General features: G+C 37.1%; 5 protein-coding genes across 11 annotated transcripts; 2 read left to right on the top strand and 3 right to left on the bottom strand.

Annotated features, from left to right (window-relative positions):
* Positions 1 to 301: 301 nt before the first annotated feature.
* LOC127255929 (uncharacterized) lies at positions 302 to 2,582 on the bottom strand. Of its 2 annotated transcripts, XM_051281712.1 has the most exons (8): positions 2,324 to 2,579; positions 2,162 to 2,183; positions 1,616 to 1,672; positions 1,447 to 1,528; positions 1,178 to 1,273; positions 971 to 1,095; positions 870 to 888; positions 302 to 772 (listed from the first exon to the last, which is right to left on the bottom strand). In XM_051281712.1, exons 1-8 carry the CDS (start codon positions 2,421 to 2,423, stop codon positions 575 to 577), a joined length of 699 nt encoding a protein of 232 aa, XP_051137669.1. In that variant the 5' UTR covers positions 2,424 to 2,579; the 3' UTR covers positions 302 to 574. The 2 variants fall into 2 exon arrangements, with proteins under 2 accessions (XP_051137669.1, XP_051137670.1); XM_051281713.1 differs by lacking the exon at positions 870 to 888 and having other exon boundaries at positions 2,324 to 2,582.
* A 411-nt stretch (positions 2,583 to 2,993) lies between these two features.
* LOC127255930 (zinc finger protein CONSTANS-LIKE 1-like) lies at positions 2,994 to 4,729 on the top strand. The gene is made up of 4 exons (XM_051281714.1): positions 2,994 to 3,791; positions 3,902 to 4,072; positions 4,144 to 4,275; positions 4,355 to 4,729. The coding sequence occupies exons 1-4, from the start codon at positions 3,282 to 3,284 to the stop codon at positions 4,493 to 4,495; spliced, it is 954 nt and encodes a 317-aa protein (XP_051137671.1). The 5' UTR covers positions 2,994 to 3,281; the 3' UTR covers positions 4,496 to 4,729.
* Positions 4,730 to 9,490: 4,761 nt separating this feature from the next.
* LOC127255384 (probable E3 ubiquitin-protein ligase RHB1A) lies at positions 9,491 to 11,380 on the bottom strand. Of its 6 annotated transcripts, none has more exons than XM_051280894.1 (5): positions 11,286 to 11,380; positions 10,769 to 10,896; positions 9,958 to 10,321; positions 9,776 to 9,885; positions 9,491 to 9,697 (listed from the first exon to the last, which is right to left on the bottom strand). In XM_051280894.1, the coding sequence occupies exons 2-5, from the start codon at positions 10,838 to 10,840 to the stop codon at positions 9,665 to 9,667; spliced, it is 579 nt and encodes a 192-aa protein (XP_051136851.1). In that variant the 5' UTR covers positions 10,841 to 10,896; positions 11,286 to 11,380; the 3' UTR covers positions 9,491 to 9,664. The 6 variants fall into 6 exon arrangements, with proteins under 6 accessions (XP_051136851.1, XP_051136847.1, XP_051136849.1 ...); XM_051280890.1 differs by having other exon boundaries at positions 9,958 to 10,327; XM_051280892.1 differs by having other exon boundaries at positions 11,196 to 11,355.
* Positions 11,381 to 13,941: 2,561 nt separating this feature from the next.
* On the top strand, positions 13,942 to 18,034 carry LOC127255547 (uncharacterized). Its single transcript, XM_051281122.1, has 3 exons — positions 13,942 to 14,061; positions 14,198 to 14,387; positions 14,807 to 18,034. Exon 3 carries the CDS (start codon positions 14,884 to 14,886, stop codon positions 17,722 to 17,724), a length of 2,841 nt encoding a protein of 946 aa, XP_051137079.1. The 5' UTR covers positions 13,942 to 14,061; positions 14,198 to 14,387; positions 14,807 to 14,883; the 3' UTR covers positions 17,725 to 18,034.
* LOC127255548 (probable aquaporin PIP-type pTOM75) lies at positions 17,917 to 19,473 on the bottom strand. The gene is made up of 4 exons (XM_051281124.1): positions 18,953 to 19,473; positions 18,560 to 18,855; positions 18,293 to 18,433; positions 17,917 to 18,202 (listed from the first exon to the last, which is right to left on the bottom strand). Exons 1-4 carry the CDS (start codon positions 19,281 to 19,283, stop codon positions 18,101 to 18,103), a joined length of 870 nt encoding a protein of 289 aa, XP_051137081.1. The 5' UTR covers positions 19,284 to 19,473; the 3' UTR covers positions 17,917 to 18,100.
* Between the last annotated feature and the right edge of the window lie 960 nt (positions 19,474 to 20,433).

The following is a 20,433-nucleotide window of genomic DNA, read 5'->3' on the forward strand; positions in this document are numbered from 1 at the left end:
AAAATAACCTGTCCTCTAATTAATTGATTGTACAGGAAAATCATAAAAGTCTTACCAACTCAGCTGTTACAAGATGTGATGTTTATATCCATCTCTGGAATTATTTTTACAGATTGGTTGTAATGTCTCCTCAGGATGACGTGGATAGATCATAGATGGTCCTAATTCTGTGTAAAAAACCATTTCTATGTGTATGCATTTATTTGTGACCAAGAAGATGAAAAAAGAATACAACTCTAGTAAAAAATAATCCAAATCATCGTTACATTATTTTCCCAGGAAGGATCACAACAGCACACCATTTGAATAAATATATTCATAAACGTCTGAAGAATCTTCTTTAACCTGTCCTTACATACACACACAAATTTATATATTATACCAATAATAGAAATAGCAGATAAATGTCTGAGTATCCAAAAAACAGACACATTTCTAACATCCATCAATTCTAGTCTGTAAAAAGGATCCAGAGAATTTCATCTAAGTTTTAGACCAAACAGCAACAATGCACTTACAAAGATCTCCAGCTTCTTTGTTCCGATTTCCAATTTCATTGTCGAAAAATCATCGATCACCTCTGGTAGCCGGGAGGAGGGTAGCCATACTGAGGAGGAGGAGGGTAAACTGGCTGCCCATAAGCAGGAGGGTATCCAGCAGTCGGGGGGTATGGCTGATCAAGTCGCGACATTTGCTGGAACGGGGGAACTGCCATAGCCGGCTGGGGGCCAAACTTGCCATCGCGCTTGTCCATTTCAATCTTGTGTTGTGTCTGAAATTCATAGACAACAAACAATATGCATTGCATTGCAAACTACACAACATTAACATTCGAAAATCAACCATATTGAGTAGTTACACTCCCTTACCTGCATACAAGCGCAGACCCTGTAAAACCAAAATTAGCGTACATAAATTCAGTCTGAGGATATATACCCTGAAAATCTCTACAATCAAAAGTGTCTCTTACGTGCAATACACCATGTCAGCCAAGCAAGACAGGATCTGAGAAGCCTCAGAGAGTTCGCTGCTTCCGACAATCATTGCAACGATTGAGAAAATGCAAGCTACTTGTTGGAGACAGAACATGAATCCCTGAAACAGGATAGTCAAAAAGCCAATTGGATACAGCAGAGGATATAAAAATGCTCGACAGAGGGATTAATTCGAGGAGTACAATAATGCAATTATCACACTGCGTCGTCTGGATGTTGAATTCATCTTGCAACAAAAAGCGCGTTGATGCGACAGAATTTCCAAAGCATAGTAAGACCTGAAATTACAATTGTTTTTACAGTTTGCAAAGATCTTAACAGAAACAAGAGTTATACAAGAGAGAAATAAGGTTATCTTTATTTTTCTGAGAAATTTTCCTTCGGCTAATGTGAGGTATCACAAAAATAACGAAACACGACTAAAGCATTAATCTTAGAGTTTGCGAATGACCTCAGTTGCTAGGCAAAATTCAGGGCAGCGACTTTCGCCACACCGGCCACTGCAAGGCAGATATCCAGCACAGCACACATACCTTTTCCATGCATCGGAAACATTTATAACAACGGTGAAAGGAATTCGGAACTATTAAATAGAGTTAGGAAGAAGGGGTTCCATTTACCTGGACATGTCATTGTAAAGTGCTCGTTTCCGAAGCATGTATGACACACACGGACCACTGTGATTTGGAAGCTCAGATAGATTATTACATAAAGCAGACTAAATATTTAACACTAGATGAACAAACCTTCCATGATCATCAATAAGTACACAATTCTTAAGAATTAGATCACCAACTCAATTCATAACATTTGTTCATGAGATTGCAAATGTTAACAGAAGATGGATAATGAAAGTTCTCCTCCAAAAAACAAACAACAAAAAACAAAAAAAGTAAATGCTACTGAATTCAAAAGAAATAATGAAATTAACAAATTAAGTTGTCAAATATCCAGTAAAACCAATACAATCCCTATCAGAACTCTCAATTAGACAATCTGTTCTTGAAATTCGAACTAAGTTACTCAAAACCGTTAAGGTAAAGTTCAGAAGTGAAATAATTAGGGTTCCCATAGCCGAATTGAAAAATTAGCTGCAATTAGTGTATCAAAGCAACAATCGGCAAAACTGAAATTAGAACAATGAACTAATTAACTTTTTTCCTTACCACCAAAACGCCAAGCAGCAATCTGCAGGGGGAAAGACGAAGAATCAATAAATATCCAGCTGATCACGACACAGCACAAAAATTAAAACACAAACTGCGCCGGACGGAAAATAAAGTTCGAATTCGAATGCTTAGAGATACAGAAATGTTGCTAATACAAACATGGCGGATCGTGTTGAACGGTGCGCATGAGATCGGTGTGCCACAGATTCCGATAGTTCTGGCGTAGCTGCATCTTTTCCAGTCTGTCCTGCGACCCCATTCCTGCTTCTGTTCTTCAAATCTTCGAAAATCCTGAGCGAATTAAGACTAGAATTTCAGAATTTCTTCAAGGAGACGAATCGACGACGACGATGACGAAGCTTCCAAAAAGGAGAAATCTTCAAAAGGCTAGCGGTCAGTAGACAGTTTGACGGCCAGCTGGGAAGTGGCGACAATTTCCACGCCGCACTAGTTAATAATTACTCCAGGAGCTTTCTTCAACTTTACTCCACATAGATCATCACCGTCCATCGTGTTCATGAACGGTGTACATCATCTGGTGTCGGAGACCAGGACTAGAAGTACTAAACAACGAGTGGACCCCAGCTCCAGAATAATTAGCACCGTAGATTTGTGGGGTCCAGATAAAATCAACGGTGTGCATTTACATTCCCAGGGCCCCGAAAGCCTTCACATCTAAAAACTCCCAACAAAAAATTACATTAATTATCAATAAATGGACGGTTACGATTAAGTCGATCCACCCATAAGACAGGACTGGGGTCATTCCACAATTTGCTAACAATCCGGTGGCTTAAATGTAAACATCGCTGTCTTTATATAGGAGCGAGTAGAGCGAGCGTTAACCTCGTTCATGCCGTTTAATCTTTCAGACCAAAGATGGCGGCGGCTAATCATCGTCTTCGTCATCTTCATCGTCATCATGATTAAGTAATCTGCATTCTTCCTTTTCATTAACATTCAGTCGCCATCTGAATTCGAGAGCACGCAGGAAATCCATTTCTAGTTTCTAACGTTATTTTTTTGTTGTCGTCGTCGTCGTCGTCGTCGTGACGCTGTGTCTGAATTTCTAACCCTAATTGATCAGGCAATTCGGATCAGTTTTCTGTGATTCGAGATGTCGTCTGATTTGTTCGTTTACGAAAACGCCTTCTTCTCCGATCCGATTTCCCTATTCGGAGAGTCTCACCATCCCCAATTTCCCCTCGAAATTCTCGACGAGGATAGCAGTAATTTGGTTCAGGAAAATCCGACAACCTCGATTGAGGAAACCGGTAATTGTCTGGACCAGATTGCGTCGGCTTGGCTGTCGTCTTCCCCGCCGAGTGTCCAGCTGGAGAATCTATCCTTGCAGTCGCAGTTCGGAAATGCGGCGGCCTTCTCCGTCAAGTCCGAGGATTTCCCCCTCAGCTTCGATTCCGGATTCCATGGAATTCTCCCGCAGAGCTTCGACGGCGCCGCCGTCAGGTATATGCAGAGGAGCTTCAGCAGCAACTCTTTCGAAAACAAGCAGAGCTTCCCGTTCCAGCCGCAGTTCGACAACCTAATTTGGGAGTGTCAGAATCTGCCGGATTCCTACGCCGCCGCCGGCCATATGCGGCGGGTCTGCAGCACCGGAGATTTACAGGTCTCAAATCAGATTATAAATTCTAATTTCTGTCACTTCTATAGGAATAGGATATATATATATATAGGATATAATTTCTGACAAGCATTCGATCGGACATATTGATTCAGAAAGTGAAAGGCGATGTCCAGGCGAGGAATGTGGTGTCCGTCTCCGGGGAGAAGTCGTTAATGGAGGAAGGCAGTTTTAAAGTGGGGAAATACAGCGCGGAGGAGAGGAAAGAGAGGATTGATAGGTACAGAGCCAAGAGAACTCAGAGGAACTTCAACAAGACAATCAAGGTAACCTTAATCTCAACTGTAAGTAAGTTGTTAATTATTGCAATACTGATGCATCGACGATGATGGCACAGTACGCCTGCCGGAAAACTTTGGCCGACAACCGGCCAAGAATACGTGGCAGATTCGCACGAAACGATGAGGCTGGAGAGATTCCCAATTCGAAGGCATCCTCCAGATCTTACGAAGACGAAGATGATCTCTGGGTAATTATATATATTTATTAATTAATTTCGATATATAGTGGGCTTTCGTTTTGATTAAGAATCTTGTCGTGGTTTGTAGATTGATGGGTTTCATGAAGAAGAAGAGGAGGAAGAAGAAGCCACTGCAAGAATAAGATCATGGAGCTTCTTCAATGGCGGCGCCGCCGCCGCCGCCGCCGCCTGTCGTTCTTCGACTCACTATCAAAATTACAGCTACTAATGTTGTCTGCAAATTGTAATAATGAGAGATCTAGAAATTGCATGGTTTACCCTTTGTTTTGTTTTTTTGTTTTTTTTTTGCATTTTACTTTTTAATTCGATCGCAGTTCTATGTAGTGATTTAGGTCGTTGGGCATATCAATTTAATTTCATTGTATTTCTCACAATTTGTATATATATGCACCCAAACCCTACTTTCTACAATTTGTAATAACATGTTTTGTACCCCTTATTTTTAGATTTCTACAATTTTAATATTTTAAAGAGGAAAAAGTATATATACACTTTCATTTAATTTTATAAATACCAATTAAATTGTAAAAAGAGTTATGAGGCGTAAAGTTTATTAATGTTATGATTTGAATGTAAAATTAATTTTTAATATAATATAAAATATAAAAAATAAGTATTTAATTTTATATTTTTTTAAAAAAAAAAGAATTGATAAATAGTAAATTTTGAGAAAAATCCCTAAACAAACACACCATTAATTTAGAATTTTAAGTAAATGTGATTACTAGTAAACTAATATAGAAATCTATTAAAACACAAAATGTGGAGACGGTTTTATCTAAAATATTTATCAAATAATAAAGCAAAAATGATATTTTTATTTGGAATTGAAATTTTAATTTGATATATATTTGTTCAATAATGTTTTTATATGGAACCATTCTCCATAATTATTACTAAAAAAAAATATAACATATACATATACACAATATATATAATATACTCCATATTTTATTTATTCATAAAAATCATAATTCAATACAAAATATTATTTTTTATATTATAAATATAATTTTTTTTAATTAAAAATAGTAGTTATAATTTATTTTGGAACACACTGAATTTCCAGTTGTCCATTGGACAGATGAGCAGTGAATCCACGCACAAAAATTTGACCACTGCAATTAAAATAAATAAATAAATAAAATATATATATATATATATAATTAGTGTCTTAGTCATGATTATGCTTTCATCTTACAAACAATAAATTAAAATATAAATAAATAAATAGCATGTTGATGTTTAATTGGACACCAATCTCCATCCAATGTGTGCTTCTTCCACTGTTACAGGTTTTTTCAACATCCCAATTTCAACTTCAGTCAAAAAGAGATTTTTTTATTTTTTATTTTTTTAATATATAAGTAATTTTTCCCAACCCTACAATCTAATAATTAATTATTTTAATTAATTAATTATGTTTCAACTCTTTTCAGTTATGTGGACTGCCTGTCTAATCATGGGTAAAAAGATAACTTTATAAAATACAAATTAAATATAATGTGCGCTTCAATAATTTCTTGCAAGTATCGTGTAATGTTTAATAATTCAACATATTCGACTTAGTTGATTTATTTTTGAAAGCAAGCTTCAATAAATTACGTGGATTTTAGATCCCAATAGAACAATGTAGAATTCATTGTCCAATAAAATTATACTATCTATTATGTATTAGGGAATTTCAATTTATTACAATATTAGACATATATAATTACTCAGACACCTCAAAAGATTCAAAGTACAATAAAATCCATTATTACTATTATCAACAAAAGGAGATGCTCTTGTCATAAAGCAAAAAATGTTACAACCTAAATAAATAAAAATACACAAAACTTATATATCTTTTTATTTATTTATTTATTTATTATACGCATCTTAATACATTAGCTATCCTAATAGTTAGCCCACTTTGTGAAGGAAAGATGGTTTTATTTTATTTTATTTTATTTTATGGGCTGTGAAAAAAATATATTTTTATAGTAATATAGTAGAAGAAAGTAATTAGGTTGTTGACTAAATTCTTTCAACTTAATTGAGTCAAGAAAATTAAACATGAAAGGCCCACTAGCAAACAATTCGATTGCTCTAAGTGACACCTATGGAACAACAAATTAGTATCAAATTGCAAATTATTAAGCCAATAAACAAATGTCGAGCATCACAAAAAGACATACATCGAATCTCAAATATCAATTGCTACAAATAATTAATTATTTCATTTTCTCCACTTTTTACAAATAATAATTTATGACATTTTATGGCGTACGTACGTGTCTTCAAACAATTATTATTTTTATTTTTCCAAGAAATAAATTTCTAAGAAATACCATACTGTATACTTAAATAAAAAATATCGTCTAATAATTTCGATATTCTATGATTACTTGTGTTAAAAAAAAAATCAGTTATTGTATTTTTCACGGACACGGTCGTATTAGATATGTTTTTATGAATTAATTAAACTCGTTTAAATATTAATTTTGGATTTTACTTTCATTAGTTATCTATAATATTTTTATTATTGTTCTAAGAAAATCAGTTCAAATACCAATCCTATTTCCGAAAATACTTTTAATTTTTTTTTTTGAATAATAGAATATATTTTTTAAAAATCACTTCAACTACTTTTCTTTTAAAAAAAATAAAATTCTCAAAACTTTAAACTTGTGTTCTTTTTTTTTTTCGTCTAAATGAACCTAGCGTTAAACATATACTCCCCCGTCTTATAATAAAGTATTCATTTTTTTCATTTTAATCCGTCTCATAATAAAGTATCAATTTTATTTTTTTTAATAACTGTACTATCTACCTAACATTACAAATATTCTTACAACTTACAATATACTATACAAATGTCATTACATTTATATCACACATACTAATAAGGTTATTTTAGTCATTTCTACTTTATTCTTACATCTAAATATAATACTAATAGTTTCAAAATTATATAAAAAAAGTAAATAAATATTTAATTATGGACAGGAAGAGTATATTTATTTGGAAATATATATGTAGAAGTATATTAGCAAGAACAATAACCAAAGCATGGTTGATTCGGAATGTAACTCTTTTTGACCATCCTAACCCTAATATTGCAAACTTATGGAATAAAATCCACTTTATTACCCAATTATTGCGACAATCCACGTCAACGTCATCATTAATTTATTGCTCCATTGTACTACCTAACTGTTTTAATTTATCAAATGAGATACTCCCTCCAGCTCCATACAAAAATATTTATTTGTATTTTGTTCGTAGTGTTAAAAATATTAGTTTTATATTATAATATAGTAAAAATAAAATAAAAATTACTAAAATAATTTTATTAGTATTACGGAAATTCCCAGGAAATTAAAATGAGATAATAAAGACAAAAGAACACAAGAATTTGGTAATCCAATTCGATCACAATGATCTATGTCTGGGGGCGCTGCCAAGCCAGAAATTTTACTATAAAGTACGTAGGCACATGTTAAAGTGAGAATACATGGATATTTATAGCCTAAGCCTTTGACAATAATATCCAAATTATATCTCTAATATCTAAAATAAAATATTCAAATCATATAGGATATAATCAGGATTCATATCTCAACAATTAGTATATGTGATATAAAGGTAATGACATTTGTGTAATATATTGTAAATTGTAATGGTCTTTGTAATGTTAGATAAATAATACAATTACTAAAAAAAAATGGATACTTTGTTATGAGACAAACTAAAATGAAAAAATAGATATTTTGTTATGGGACTGACTATCTCCTTATATACGGTATATACAATTATTAGTGGCGTAAAATTTAAAAAGTAATAATAGTATTTACTTATAGTTGATAGTTAAAAAATAATAAGATTATTTTGTTATTATCTTTTAATAAAAATAATAATAATGTAATAATAAAGTATGAATATTTATAAAAAATATATGATTTATAGTTACTAAATAAAATATATCTATATGTTAATGTGAGAGTAACGAAAAATAAAAAAATACATACGTCAACCCATGATGAAAAGAATTTATATCGAAATGTAGAAAATTAAAACAAATTTCTTTATATAAAGTTTGTTTGATTTTATTAAAATCAAATCACATAGAATATAGTTGTAATAATTATATCAGCTTGTGAAATAGAACTCTTGTCTACAGTTCCTACCCGTACAGTAGAATCAATTTTGTTATGATTAAGTTAAAATCGCATTACGAGAAACCCCATCATCATCAACTCCATACACTGCGCACGAGCGCCGCCTAGTGCTTTAGCGCTTTTACTTATTCTACAAATACTCAACACACACACAGACATTAATGATGATTTTGCAAAATAAAATACAACACCCAAATAATAACAATAATAATAATAATAATAATAAATCAAAATTAAAATTTTATAATTGTTTTGGATCACCTGTGGCTGGTTAAATTACTTGAAAGAATGATTAGGTTCGAATTTCTCCATGAATAAAAAAAAGATTTGGCCACTGAGTCCTGCTTTACTGCTACAAGAATTTTATTGGTGTCAGTTTGTTAATTATTATATATATTATTTATATTTATTTTCTTTTGGATGGCATCTCATCTCATCTCATCCTTTTATGACTTCAGTAGTCTGCTTGGACTGGTGTTGTCACAGACATTGCCATTTCCATTGCCCTCTTGCCTATTCTAATGGATTCTTTTCTGCACATAAATTATATTTATTTATGTATTATTCCACAAGCTGATTAAGGGATCGAAATCTTGATGCAATAAGCCTCTGGTCTAATTATTTTATTTAAAAATGGTTTTGTGTGTGTTTGTGCAGTGCTTAGCAAAAAAAAGCAGTCAAATGTCCCTAGCTAGCTAGCTACATCTCTACACTACCTACCCCTAATCAGTACACACCCCTTAGCAGCTTCTTAAGACAAAGTTGGATGAATTTTATGATTATTAAGAAAAGAAGAAGAAAGAAAGAAAGAAGGAAGAAAAATGATGATGAGAAGAATCCCCAATATTGCAAAAAGCCAATTATTGTCTATATTCTCACCTTTCATTTTCATTTTCAGCGACCCTCGTGGTGTGGGCAATTTATTTATTTATTTATTTTTAAAAAATGGGTACTCTCTCTCAAGTCGAATTTCAAATATTCTTTTAGCCCTAATAAAAAGAAAATTGGACTGGGAGTCATTGGGCAGGTCTGTAGTCGTATCAAGTGAGAAACTTTTTCGATCTCTTTTTAGGCCAGCACCAGCAGCAGAAAAATACGTGTTTGGATGAATCTTCCATACTTCACAAACTAAAACTTAATAAATTATAACAAAAAAAAAACAATCCAGGAAGATTAATTGGTTTGTGAAATTAAGGTTTTTGAATAGCTATAGTTTATCCTCCTGCAGCTGGACTGAACACCATTTCCTGCAAACAGACAGCTCAAATTTTTACCATTGAAGAACATAGATGTTCGATTATGACAACAATTATATGCAGACAGACCTGATCACACACGGGGCAGGTATCGCTCCTTTCCATCCATTCAAGAATGCAGGCCAAGTGAAAATGGTGATCGCATTTGGTCACCATCTTTGGGTTATCTTCATCGTACTCTGCAAATTAAAGGGGATTCGACATTACTCGTCGTTCAAACAACCAACAAATAAATTCATTAGCTTCTTCACCTTCGAAACAAGTCGGGCAGGTGTCCTCCTCGTCTTGTAGAGCCACAGGCTCCGTAGATTCTTTAAGGTTGTCCGATTCTTGCAGTTCACAATTCAATTTGCTCTTCGCGTCACCCTCGTCTTGTTTATCAGCTGGATCATCGTTTGGTTGCAAAACCTCGCCACTCTTGTTTGCTCGATGTTGCCCTGACGCCGTAGGCTGGTGTCCTAAGCATCGGTCGTAAGGTATTGGAGCTGGAGGCGGCCTATAAGTGTCCGGGGAAGATGTGTCCAGATTTGTGTCTACCAAAAATCCTGTAGAAATAGTCGATGTTCTCGCATGATGTGCTGATAAGGGCTCGCGCTCTTCGGATGCTGGATAATTCTGCAACTGGATATATTGTCACGATCGAAACTCAAAGATGTAAATCAATTACAAGAGGTTCTTTTGGACTCTGATAAAACAAACTTAAACCTAAATACAAAACCTGAATCAAATCTCCCAAATTCAAATACAAAGAAACACACTAATGTCTACCAATCCAATATCAATAAAAATCACTAAAGAATCAATCCAAACCAAAGCTATTTGTATGATATGAAGATAAGATTATAGTCACAAGTAGCTTAGAGGCATTCTATTTGACATTTCATTCTCTAAAATCGATAGCAGCCATAACTAAAGCTAAAGGATCACTTTGTTTCATCAAACTACATTGGCGAGAAACCGAATCAGTTCCCCAAGATCAAGATACTATATGTCAATCACATTATACATATGAAATCATGATTGTAATCAACTAGAAGTGAAGCATCACCACAACAGACTCACATGAAGGAATGGCGGCGATCGATGGAGTTGATTGCTCCTAGAAGCACTTGCACAACAACAACAGCCTCCCATATCTCTATTTGGTCATCGAATTACAGCCACGGGGACTTTGCTCATACTTATTTTCACTACAAAAATAACACAAGACCAGTAAAAAATCAGCCAAAATTTATTCACTCTCATACCAATTTCAGACATTGACTCTGTTTTGTGCCCTAAAATTTTGCAATCATCTAGGAAGATTGACGAGCAGAGTATATGGTATATCAAATATGTCAATCTCATTTCTAGACTAACGATAATTGACACAGCCAATTCATATGAATTTCAGTCGACCTGATCAAAATCAACCATCGATTAACACACAATAGCTCCAATCAGCTCTAAACATATCCGATTCGAGCATAAGCAAGCAAACAAGTAATACCACAAACAAATCTGAAAATTCAATCCGCCAATCAGAATCAGTCCAACGACAAACTCTACTCAGGAAAAAGGATAAAAATGGCGTCCGTACATCTTGCTTGAGGTCGAATTGGGGTGTGAAATGGAGACGCAGCTGTTGGATTGAGATGAGTCCACCGCACCGAAAGGAGGGCGACCTCAAAAGTCAGAATAAGTATATTATATATATCTATATATTAAAATATTTTTTTATTTTTTTAAAAAAAATAATTTTCAATAACTACCTTATCTTAAAAAACAATAAAATAGATACTAAATAAATATGCACAAGTTATATATATCTTTGGTAAAATGAAGTTATTAGGATACTCATTACCAATCATCAAATCGAAATATTTAAAAGACACCATTTTGAATTTCATAAAATATTTGTCACTCTCTTTACTTTTTTTCTTAAACAAAATAAAATAAAATAAAATCGTGACACACACTAATAGAAGAAGAATATTTAGGACGCGTTTTTGAGGCAGTAATAGGTAAATTTTTTATATAATTTAATAAAATTATGTGAACAATAATCATTTAATAAAATGATTATACTTTTAATAATTTTAGAATAATTGTAGAAACAGAAGTTGAACAAAAAATTGGATCAAATTTAACTTTATACGTAAGCCAAAAGTAGTTCAACTAAATCCAATGGTAACCGTACACGTTTTTTCCTATAACTAAATAAGTAATGCCACGTGTCAATATATTGGGCCTACCTCTAAACCCAAAAAGGCTTATTTATAAAAGTCCAAAAGGTAATGGGCTAAAATATAAGGCGAATTGAGCTTATTTGGGCATTATAGAAAAAATAATTGGCCCATGACCTAAAGTATTTAAAATTTCTTATTAAATTATAAAAATTAATTAAATTCAATGTTAAAATTCTATTTCATTTGTTTTATTGATAAAAATGGATGAAAATGTAAATACATATCCTTTTATATATATATATATATATATGAGTGGAGAAGTGCCTCCATAATGCGAGACAGACCGACGCCCATAAAACCCGACAATATCTACAGACTGGCCCATTAAAGCTGGCCCACCTAGACAAATTGTTCCGTCCGTACGGCCCACTAATCATTACCTACACAATTACCATTCTACCCCTTAGCTTGTTTATTGATTATTTATATTTTAAAATTTTCAATTCACAAAAAATTGCATAAAAATATTTGAAATCTTATTTCTTTTAGTATTTCAAGATGAATTAACACATGGGTTATTACTTGTTGTATAATCTATAGTCTATAAGTATGCATTTGACATGCCTAGCTTCCTCTTTATCTTTGTTCTATGTGTCTTTATCTGATAACATATCATATATATTTATATCGAAATAAAAAAAAGTCCATTGTTTTCCTCAGTATTGTCTGTGGGACATTGAACATATAAATTAATTAATTTATTAATTATAATATATATATATATATATAATGTTCTCAGCAATCATCAAAATCAAGAAAGTCTCAAGTATGGGAGTGATTATGACTTTGTGAAATACTGTGCACTTTCCAGGGAGGTTCCAGGGGCAGGCAATGCCCTCGCAAGGCTATTTTAGTCCTTTCACAGCAGAAAAAACGTGAATGCAGAGTAAAATAAATACATAGTGAAGAAAATTGTCACTTGTTGAGTCAATTATTTTTATTGGCTGTTTGTGGTAAAAGTGGGGCCCTGTGGTTTCTTGAAACAAGTTACAAAATTCAATTTCCATCAATCAAAAAATTCCCATATACAAACCCAAAAAATAAAATAAAATAAAATATTTAACGTTTGTTAAAGAAGATTTATTTATTTTCCTAAGTTGTCTACTTTCTTGTAGGCCAATGTGCAAATTTTGGATGCACTGTGTGGATATGTTTTTTACAAATTTTCATTCCATAGACAGCACACACACACACTGGTCATTTTGAAGTGTGTAGTGACAGAGCGCTTCTGACCGTTGGATGGATGGGTATGAACGCATCAGAGCCGTCCATTTCTGGCACTCACATGGAGGCATGTGCTGTGGTATTAGTACAGAAACAGTGGTTTGGACTTACGTTGAAAGATCCAAAATTCAGTATCGTGTAAGTCAACCAAACAGGCCCTCTACTCTTTTTTCTTACACTACTACACCAATCATTAAACTCTACCCACAATTATTTTTTTTTTATTTAAAAAAAAAATATTTTGAATTAATCGGAATTTGAATATGGAGTATTGGGTTGGGAACAATTATTCTATACTCAATATATATCTACTTTGCTTTTTTCATTGTAGGGATTGATGGGAGAAGTTAAAGGCCAAGAATTATTGAGACCATCCATTTAATGATTCTTGGCTTTGTACTAACTATGAAATTATTACCATGTGAGCCATGAAACAAACCTAAGTGAATCAAACAACAAATTTCAACACATAAGCAAACAAAACCACATAAAATAACCCTAATGGTGCAGTGTTTGTTCCTTTTAGAGAGAGAGAGAGAGAGAGAGAGAGAGAGAGAGAGAGAGAGAGAGAGAGAGAGAGAGAGAGAGAGAGAGAGAGAGAGAGAGAGAGATAGATGTATATTTTATTTAAAATTCAATAAAAGGTAATAAGAATATATAGCATTATTAGTGCACATCCAAGTTTGGATCTTTTTTCGATTTTTTTAGCCAAGAAATGTTAAAAAGCCCATTTTATGTTTCGTTTTCACCTATTTATTGCTTTACTTTTTGGAAAATAAAAAACCAGCCGGGGCCTCTTCACTTTTTCAAATACACACTTTCTTCTTCCTCCCCATCCTCCAGACACACAGTCCCTTCTCTCCTTCTCGTACCAGTCAATTCTCTCCATTCCCATCCTTGGTGGTATGTCTCAATGCTCTCTCTCTCTCTCTCTCTCTCTCTCTCTCTCTCTATATATATATATATATATATAGATAAATGTATGTATATCTTTGTGTTGTTGTAGTAGAAAGATTCATGCGATTTTCTTCCTTTACAGGTTGATAAAGATTTGTGCTTTTTGAGAGAAAAAAAAAAATAGAAATAAAAAAACAGTAGTTGATTGTGGGCACCAACTGCTCTGTAATAGTGGCGGCTGACTAAAGAACACAATTGGGAAGTGGAATCCATGATTTGAACTGGATGAAGATTGCGACTTTAAAGGCTGGAATTATTGGGTTGTGATTCAAGTGAGTTCCTTCAGATCTGAACCGTTGTTTAAAACCGAGGGTTATTCGTGTTCTGTTTTATTGGATTAGGGTTTCTTTTGTTGTCTGAAATTTGTTCCTCGTTTAGATCTAAAATGGTAATGCTTGAGTAGTTTTCTTCCACCGAGATTGAACTCCGATTTCGTCGATTCAATGTGTATTCGATGCAGTTTTGGTTTTGCCTCTTTAGTTGCTGTGAATCTTGTCCGTATATTTCTGTTTTTCGTAATATACCCACATTCTTGTTTAGTACAGTCCAAGTATCTCTGCTAATGAAATGCTAGTGTTCTTCTTCACTTATATTGCTGGATTTTCTGCACATTTAGATTTATATTGAAGATTTTGGTTCCAGTTGGAGTTAATAAGTTTAGACTATGAATCTGTCTGTAATCTGTATCCAGGTGTGGTCTACTGTGTCTTCTGAGGATGCCTGAAATCTGGGCTTGTAAGAGATTCAGTTCAAGCTATCAAACTAAAAATGGATGTTCGGGAAGACAGTACTAGGCGTTGGCCGTTGCACAACGCAGCTACATTGCGGAATTTGTCGTCGTCTTCGTCGACGTTTTTCTCCGCCAATCAATCGCCTTTCATTTCTCCAAACTCAGCAGCTCGTCGACTTTCGACGCAATCCGATAATCCATGTCCCGCCTCCGCAGGAAGTTTATATCCCATGAAACCCGAGTTTTCGCCAAATGATCCGGCGGATTTGGAGAATGCTTCAAGTCCAGTATCGAGCAGCGGAGTTTTTCACGAAAATGATAGATTCGGACACACTGGTAAAGCCAAGAAGTTCGAAAGGCTGCTCGAAACCTCGATTCCTGGTAATAGATTGAGGAGTTGTGATGTCTATATAGGCTTTCAAGGCCGGAAACCGTTGCTGCTACGGTTCACGAATTGGCTTAGGGCGGAGTTAGAGGTTCAGGGCTTGAGCTGCTTCGTAACGGACAGAGCTCGATGTCGAAACTCGCGTAAGCACAGCATAACGGAGAAAGCGATGGACGCCAGTGCGTTCGGAGTTGTGATCTTGACGAGAAAATCGTTCAGGAATGCGTATACGATCGAAGAGCTGCGATTCTTTTCGAACAAGAAGAATCTTGTTCCGGTGTACTTCGATTTGGGCCCCGACGACTGTCTTGTCCGGGACATCGTCGAGAAGAGAGGCGAGGTTTGGGAGAAGTATGGCGGGGAGCTATGGCTACATTACGGCGGAATCGAGAAGGAATGGCGGGAAGCTGTGGGCGCGCTGTCTCGAGGCGACGAGTGGAGGCTCGACGCTCGCGATGAAAAATGGCGGGACTGTATTTTGAGAGCCGTAACGCTGATGGCGTTCCGGTTGGGGAGGAGGAGCATCGTCGATCGACTGACCAAGTGGCGGAACAAAGCTGAGAAGGACGAGTTCCCGTATCCGAGGAACGAGAATTTCGTCGGGAGGAAACGCGAGTTGTCGGAGCTCGAGTTCATGCTTTTCGGAGACGTAAGTGGCGAGGCCGAGCGCGACTATTTCGAACTGAAGGCGAGACCGAGGAGGAAGAAGAATGTGACGATCGCGTGGGGGAGGACGAGCTCGGTGGATGAGAAGCGAAGCAGTAAACAGAAGGGGAAGGAGCCGGTTACGTGGAAGGAATCCGAGCGGGAAATTGAAATGGAAAATGTCGAGTTTTCGCAACCGACGCCTCGACCGAAGCGCGGGAGGAGGAGATCGTCGAACGTGGTGTACGGTAAAGGGATTGCTTGTGTTACGGGGGAGTCGGGGATCGGAAAAACGGAGCTGCTTTTAGAATTCGCGTACCGGTTCCATCAACGGTACAAAATGGTGCTGTGGATTGGCGGAGAAAGTCGATACATTCGGCAGAATTACATGAACTTGTGGTCATTTCTCGAGATCGACGTGGGCATCGAGACGTGCACGGAAAAGGGTGGCCGGGCGAAGAGCTTCGAAGAGCAAGAGGAAGCGGCGGTAGCTCGGATCAGACGGGAGCTGATGAGGAACATTCCGTTTCTAGTTATAATCGATAATCTCGAGAGCGAAAAGGATTGGTGGGATCACAAGCATGTAATGGATCTTCTTCCCCGGTTCGGAGGTGAGACGCATGTCATCATCTCGACGCGCCTCTCCCGGGTGATGAATGTCGAGCCTTTGAGGCTTTCGTACCTATCGGGGATCGAAGCGATGTCTCTGATGCAGGGAAACGTGAAAGACCAATCGGTTACGGAAATCGACGCTCTCCACGCCATCGAGGAAAAACTCGGGAGGCTACCGTTAGGCCTTTCTATAGTCGGTGCTCTTATATCCGAGCTTCCGATCAACCCGTGTAGGCTTTTGGATTTGATCAACCGTACGACGTCGAGGGTGGGTGGCCGCGAAAACCATGCTTTACGGCGTAACAGTTTCTTATTACAGCTTTTCGAGGTTTGTTTCTCGATATTCAACAATGCTGACGGTCCGAGAAGTTTGGCGACGAGAATGGCCCTGGTGAGTGGCTGGTTTGCGCCGGGGCCAATCCCGGTGCCTGTCTTGGCCGTGGCTGCGAATAAGTTGTCTGAAAAGGACCACCATCGGCGAAGGCTATGGAGCAGGATTCTGTCTTCGCTGACCTGTGGCTGCTCGACGGAGTATGCGCGGAGGTCAGAGGCCGAAGCTTCTTTGCTGCTGTTAAAATTCAACATGGCGAGGAGTTGCATGAAAGACGGGTTTGTTCAGTTCAGCCATCTTGTGAAGCTGTATTCGCGCAAGAGGGGAACTGCAGGGACAGCGCAGGCGATGGTTCGATCGGTCATAGGTTGCAAGAACATATCCCCGAACTCGGACCATGTCTGGGCGGCGTGCTTCCTCCTCCTCGGGTTCGGTAAAGACCCGATCGTCGTGGAGCTGCAGGTGACCGAGCTCGTTTTCCTCGTTAAAGAAGTGATCGTGCCACTCGCCATCCGGACGTTCATCACGTTCTCGCGGTGCAGCGCTGCGATGGAACTGCTTCGACTCTGTACGGACGCGTTGGAAGCGACGGACCAAGCGTTCGTCACGCCTGTCGACAAGTGGCTCGACAAATCCCTCTGCTGGAGGCCCATTCAGACAAATGCACAGCTGAATCCATCACTGTGGCAAGATCTCGCGCTGGCGCGAGCCACCGTGTTGGAAGTTCGGGCGAAGCTGATGGTAAGAGGGGGACAATTCGATGTTGCCGATGATCTGATTAGGAAGGCTGTGTTCATTAGAAGTTCGATATGCGGGGAGGATCATCCCGACACTGTATCCGCACAGGAGACTCTTGCGAAGCTCACTCGACTCGTCGCCAGTGCGCCAAGCCATAATTCGCCATAGCGACGTATAGTAGACTGCGTTATTTATAGGGGTATAGAATCATTTTTTGAACTGTGTAAATTTGAGAGTGACTTTATACCATTTTTTCAGTTTCAAGATAGAGTTTTTTTTGCAGAGTTCTCTTAGCCTATGCCATAATTTGTATTTCACTGCTTTGCATTTAGAAGGAGATGGAAATTCAAGCTTAAAGAATGACAAAAACAACTGGTTCATTCATAAGATGCAATCTTACACACAAATCATCAACAGCTTAAACACAAATACAGTGAGAGAGAGGGGGGGGGGGGGGGGGGGGGGGGGGGGGGGGGGAGAGAGGAGATTAAAATCACTACACAAAGCACAAACAGAAGAGATTTATCTTGCAGATCCTTCTTCCTCAGCATGACCTGCTGCTCTTGAAAGGTATGGCTCTGATGATCAGCTGGTGGTACACTGCGGCCAGCGCGGCACCGATCATCGGTCCGACCCAGAATATCCACTGCAAGATTCAGACAATGAGATAAGATTTGTCCAACTTTGTGACTGCAAAGATAAAATGCCATTGAGAATTGAGAACAAATTTTCTTACCTGATCATCCCAAGCATGATCCCTGTTGTAGATGATGGCAGCGCCGAGGCTCCGGGCGGGGTTGATGCCAGTTCCGGTGATAGGGATGGTGGCCAGATGAACCAAGAACACTGCAAACCCAATTGGGAGAGGAGCCAAAATCTGCAGACCAGATCAAACCACAAAAATTTAAATACACATTCCTATATATTGCAGGCAAGAATTCTAATGTTGTATGATCAAAATTGGGAAATCAAATCTATGGAATGAAGAAGGAAGCACACATACAGGGACATGTGAGTCTCTGGCGTTTCTCTTGGCATCAGTGGCAGAGAAGACAGTGTAGACAAGCACAAATGTGCCGACAATTTCAGCACCAAGGCCATCTCCCTTAGTGTAGCCATGGTTAACCACGTTGGCCCCACCCTTGAGCCTCTGGTATGGCCCCTCCATGAAACCCTTCACCACTCCAGCTCCACATACTGCACCAAGGCACTGCATCACCATGTAGAAGACTGCCCTGGTCAGTGACAGTTTTCTTGCAAGGAACAGCCCAAAGGTCACTGCTGGATTGATGTGCCCTCCTGAGACCCAAACATTCAGCCACAATTGAATCAGCAAATTTAGCTGTAAGATTTAAGGAATTGTGTAAAAGGTTTGGGAATAAGAACAAGGCTTAACCTGAGATGCCAGCAGTGCAGTAGACAAGAACAAAGATCATCCCGCCAAAAGCCCAAGCAATTCCCTGAATTCCCACAGAGGCACACTTGTTTGGTGATCTCCCAACTCCCATCACAGTCAGGACAGATATGTACAAGAACAAGAAGGTTGCAATGAACTCTGCAATCCCAGCCCTGTAAAAGGACCAAGATTTCAGCTCCCCAGGCTCAAACAGGGGGGCTGGTGGCGCCTCCTTGTAGTCCTTGTCTGTCTGAGCAGCTGTCCCCAATGGCTGCCTCTCTGTGTACCTGTTTGCCCCAAGCTTAACATCTTCTTCCTTGTTCTCAGCCATGGATTCAGAATTCTGCTGAAAACCAACTGCTTTGTGAAGATTGCTCCTCTTTGCTTTGCTTTTCTTCCTATGAGCACTTAACTAGTGGAGCAAAGGTAATGGCATGAAGTGTCTTTTATAATACATATATGATATATCCCATTTTTGTTTACAATTTCTTAAAATAAATGCAAAACATAAGTTAAAGAGTTTTGCTTTAATTTTCTCGAAAAAGGATGTTGCTTTACAGATACAGCTAATTAAAAGTATACTGTTATGAGTAATGATTTAAATTTTATTTTATACTGTAATTGAGATAAGATTAGTGGGATATTGTGGTTGGAATTTTGAAAGTAGTGAGAGGAGAGTGGGGACTTTTCTGGAAAGAACACAAGGATGCTGCCAAGTTTCTTGTTTTGTGGGTTGTTCTTTATCTTCAACAGAGCATCACGAGATTTATTTTTTATTTTTTTATTTAGAGTTCATGATATCATTAATCTGATTAGCTGTTTTGGATCATTTGATTTCTACCTAATCCTCTAACAAGAATATTTTGGCAACTCAGCAGATGGACCAAACGTCAGAAAGCTATATAATTAGAATTTTAAAAAAAAATGCATTACAGCTGATCACACAATTTCAAATTGCATCCATTAAACTTTACACTAAATTCTTCAGTTATTTAAAGTTAAAATCATCAAAACCATTCTAGTATATTTATCCACAACTTTTGGCTTCCTTATGTTTGATTAATGATATGCAATCCTTTTCACTATCAGTAGGTAAGGACAAAGCAATGAAACAGAGAAATATATTAATAAAATTCAAACCAGCTTTTCAGTGGGAATATTGCAACAACAATGGCAGAAGCAAGATTTCCTATCCTAGAAATGAATCCTACGGCCAAAAACAATCCTAAAGATTAGGCCTTGCAGTCAAAAGCGACATTCTTGAATGTAGAGCAGCTTATGGTCCAGACAACGGCTAGAATTCGTTTGTCCAAAATGATGTGACAAAGTTTGTTGTGCTAAATATGGTCATCATCAGTTTCAAGGGGGGTTTTTTTAATTCAAAGTTTTCATGTGCAATTTCTTTTATCTTTTTTGTTTTTTTCAGAACAAAATGATGTAGTGTGGCCCAGTCTTAGAGACAGTGATCATTGTTTGATATC

The sequence above is a fragment of the Andrographis paniculata genome, unplaced genomic scaffold (genome assembly GCF_009805555.1).
Source record: "Andrographis paniculata isolate CXL003 unplaced genomic scaffold, ASM980555v1 Contig54END, whole genome shotgun sequence".
In the NCBI taxonomy this organism is placed as follows: domain Eukaryota; kingdom Viridiplantae; phylum Streptophyta; class Magnoliopsida; order Lamiales; family Acanthaceae; genus Andrographis; species Andrographis paniculata.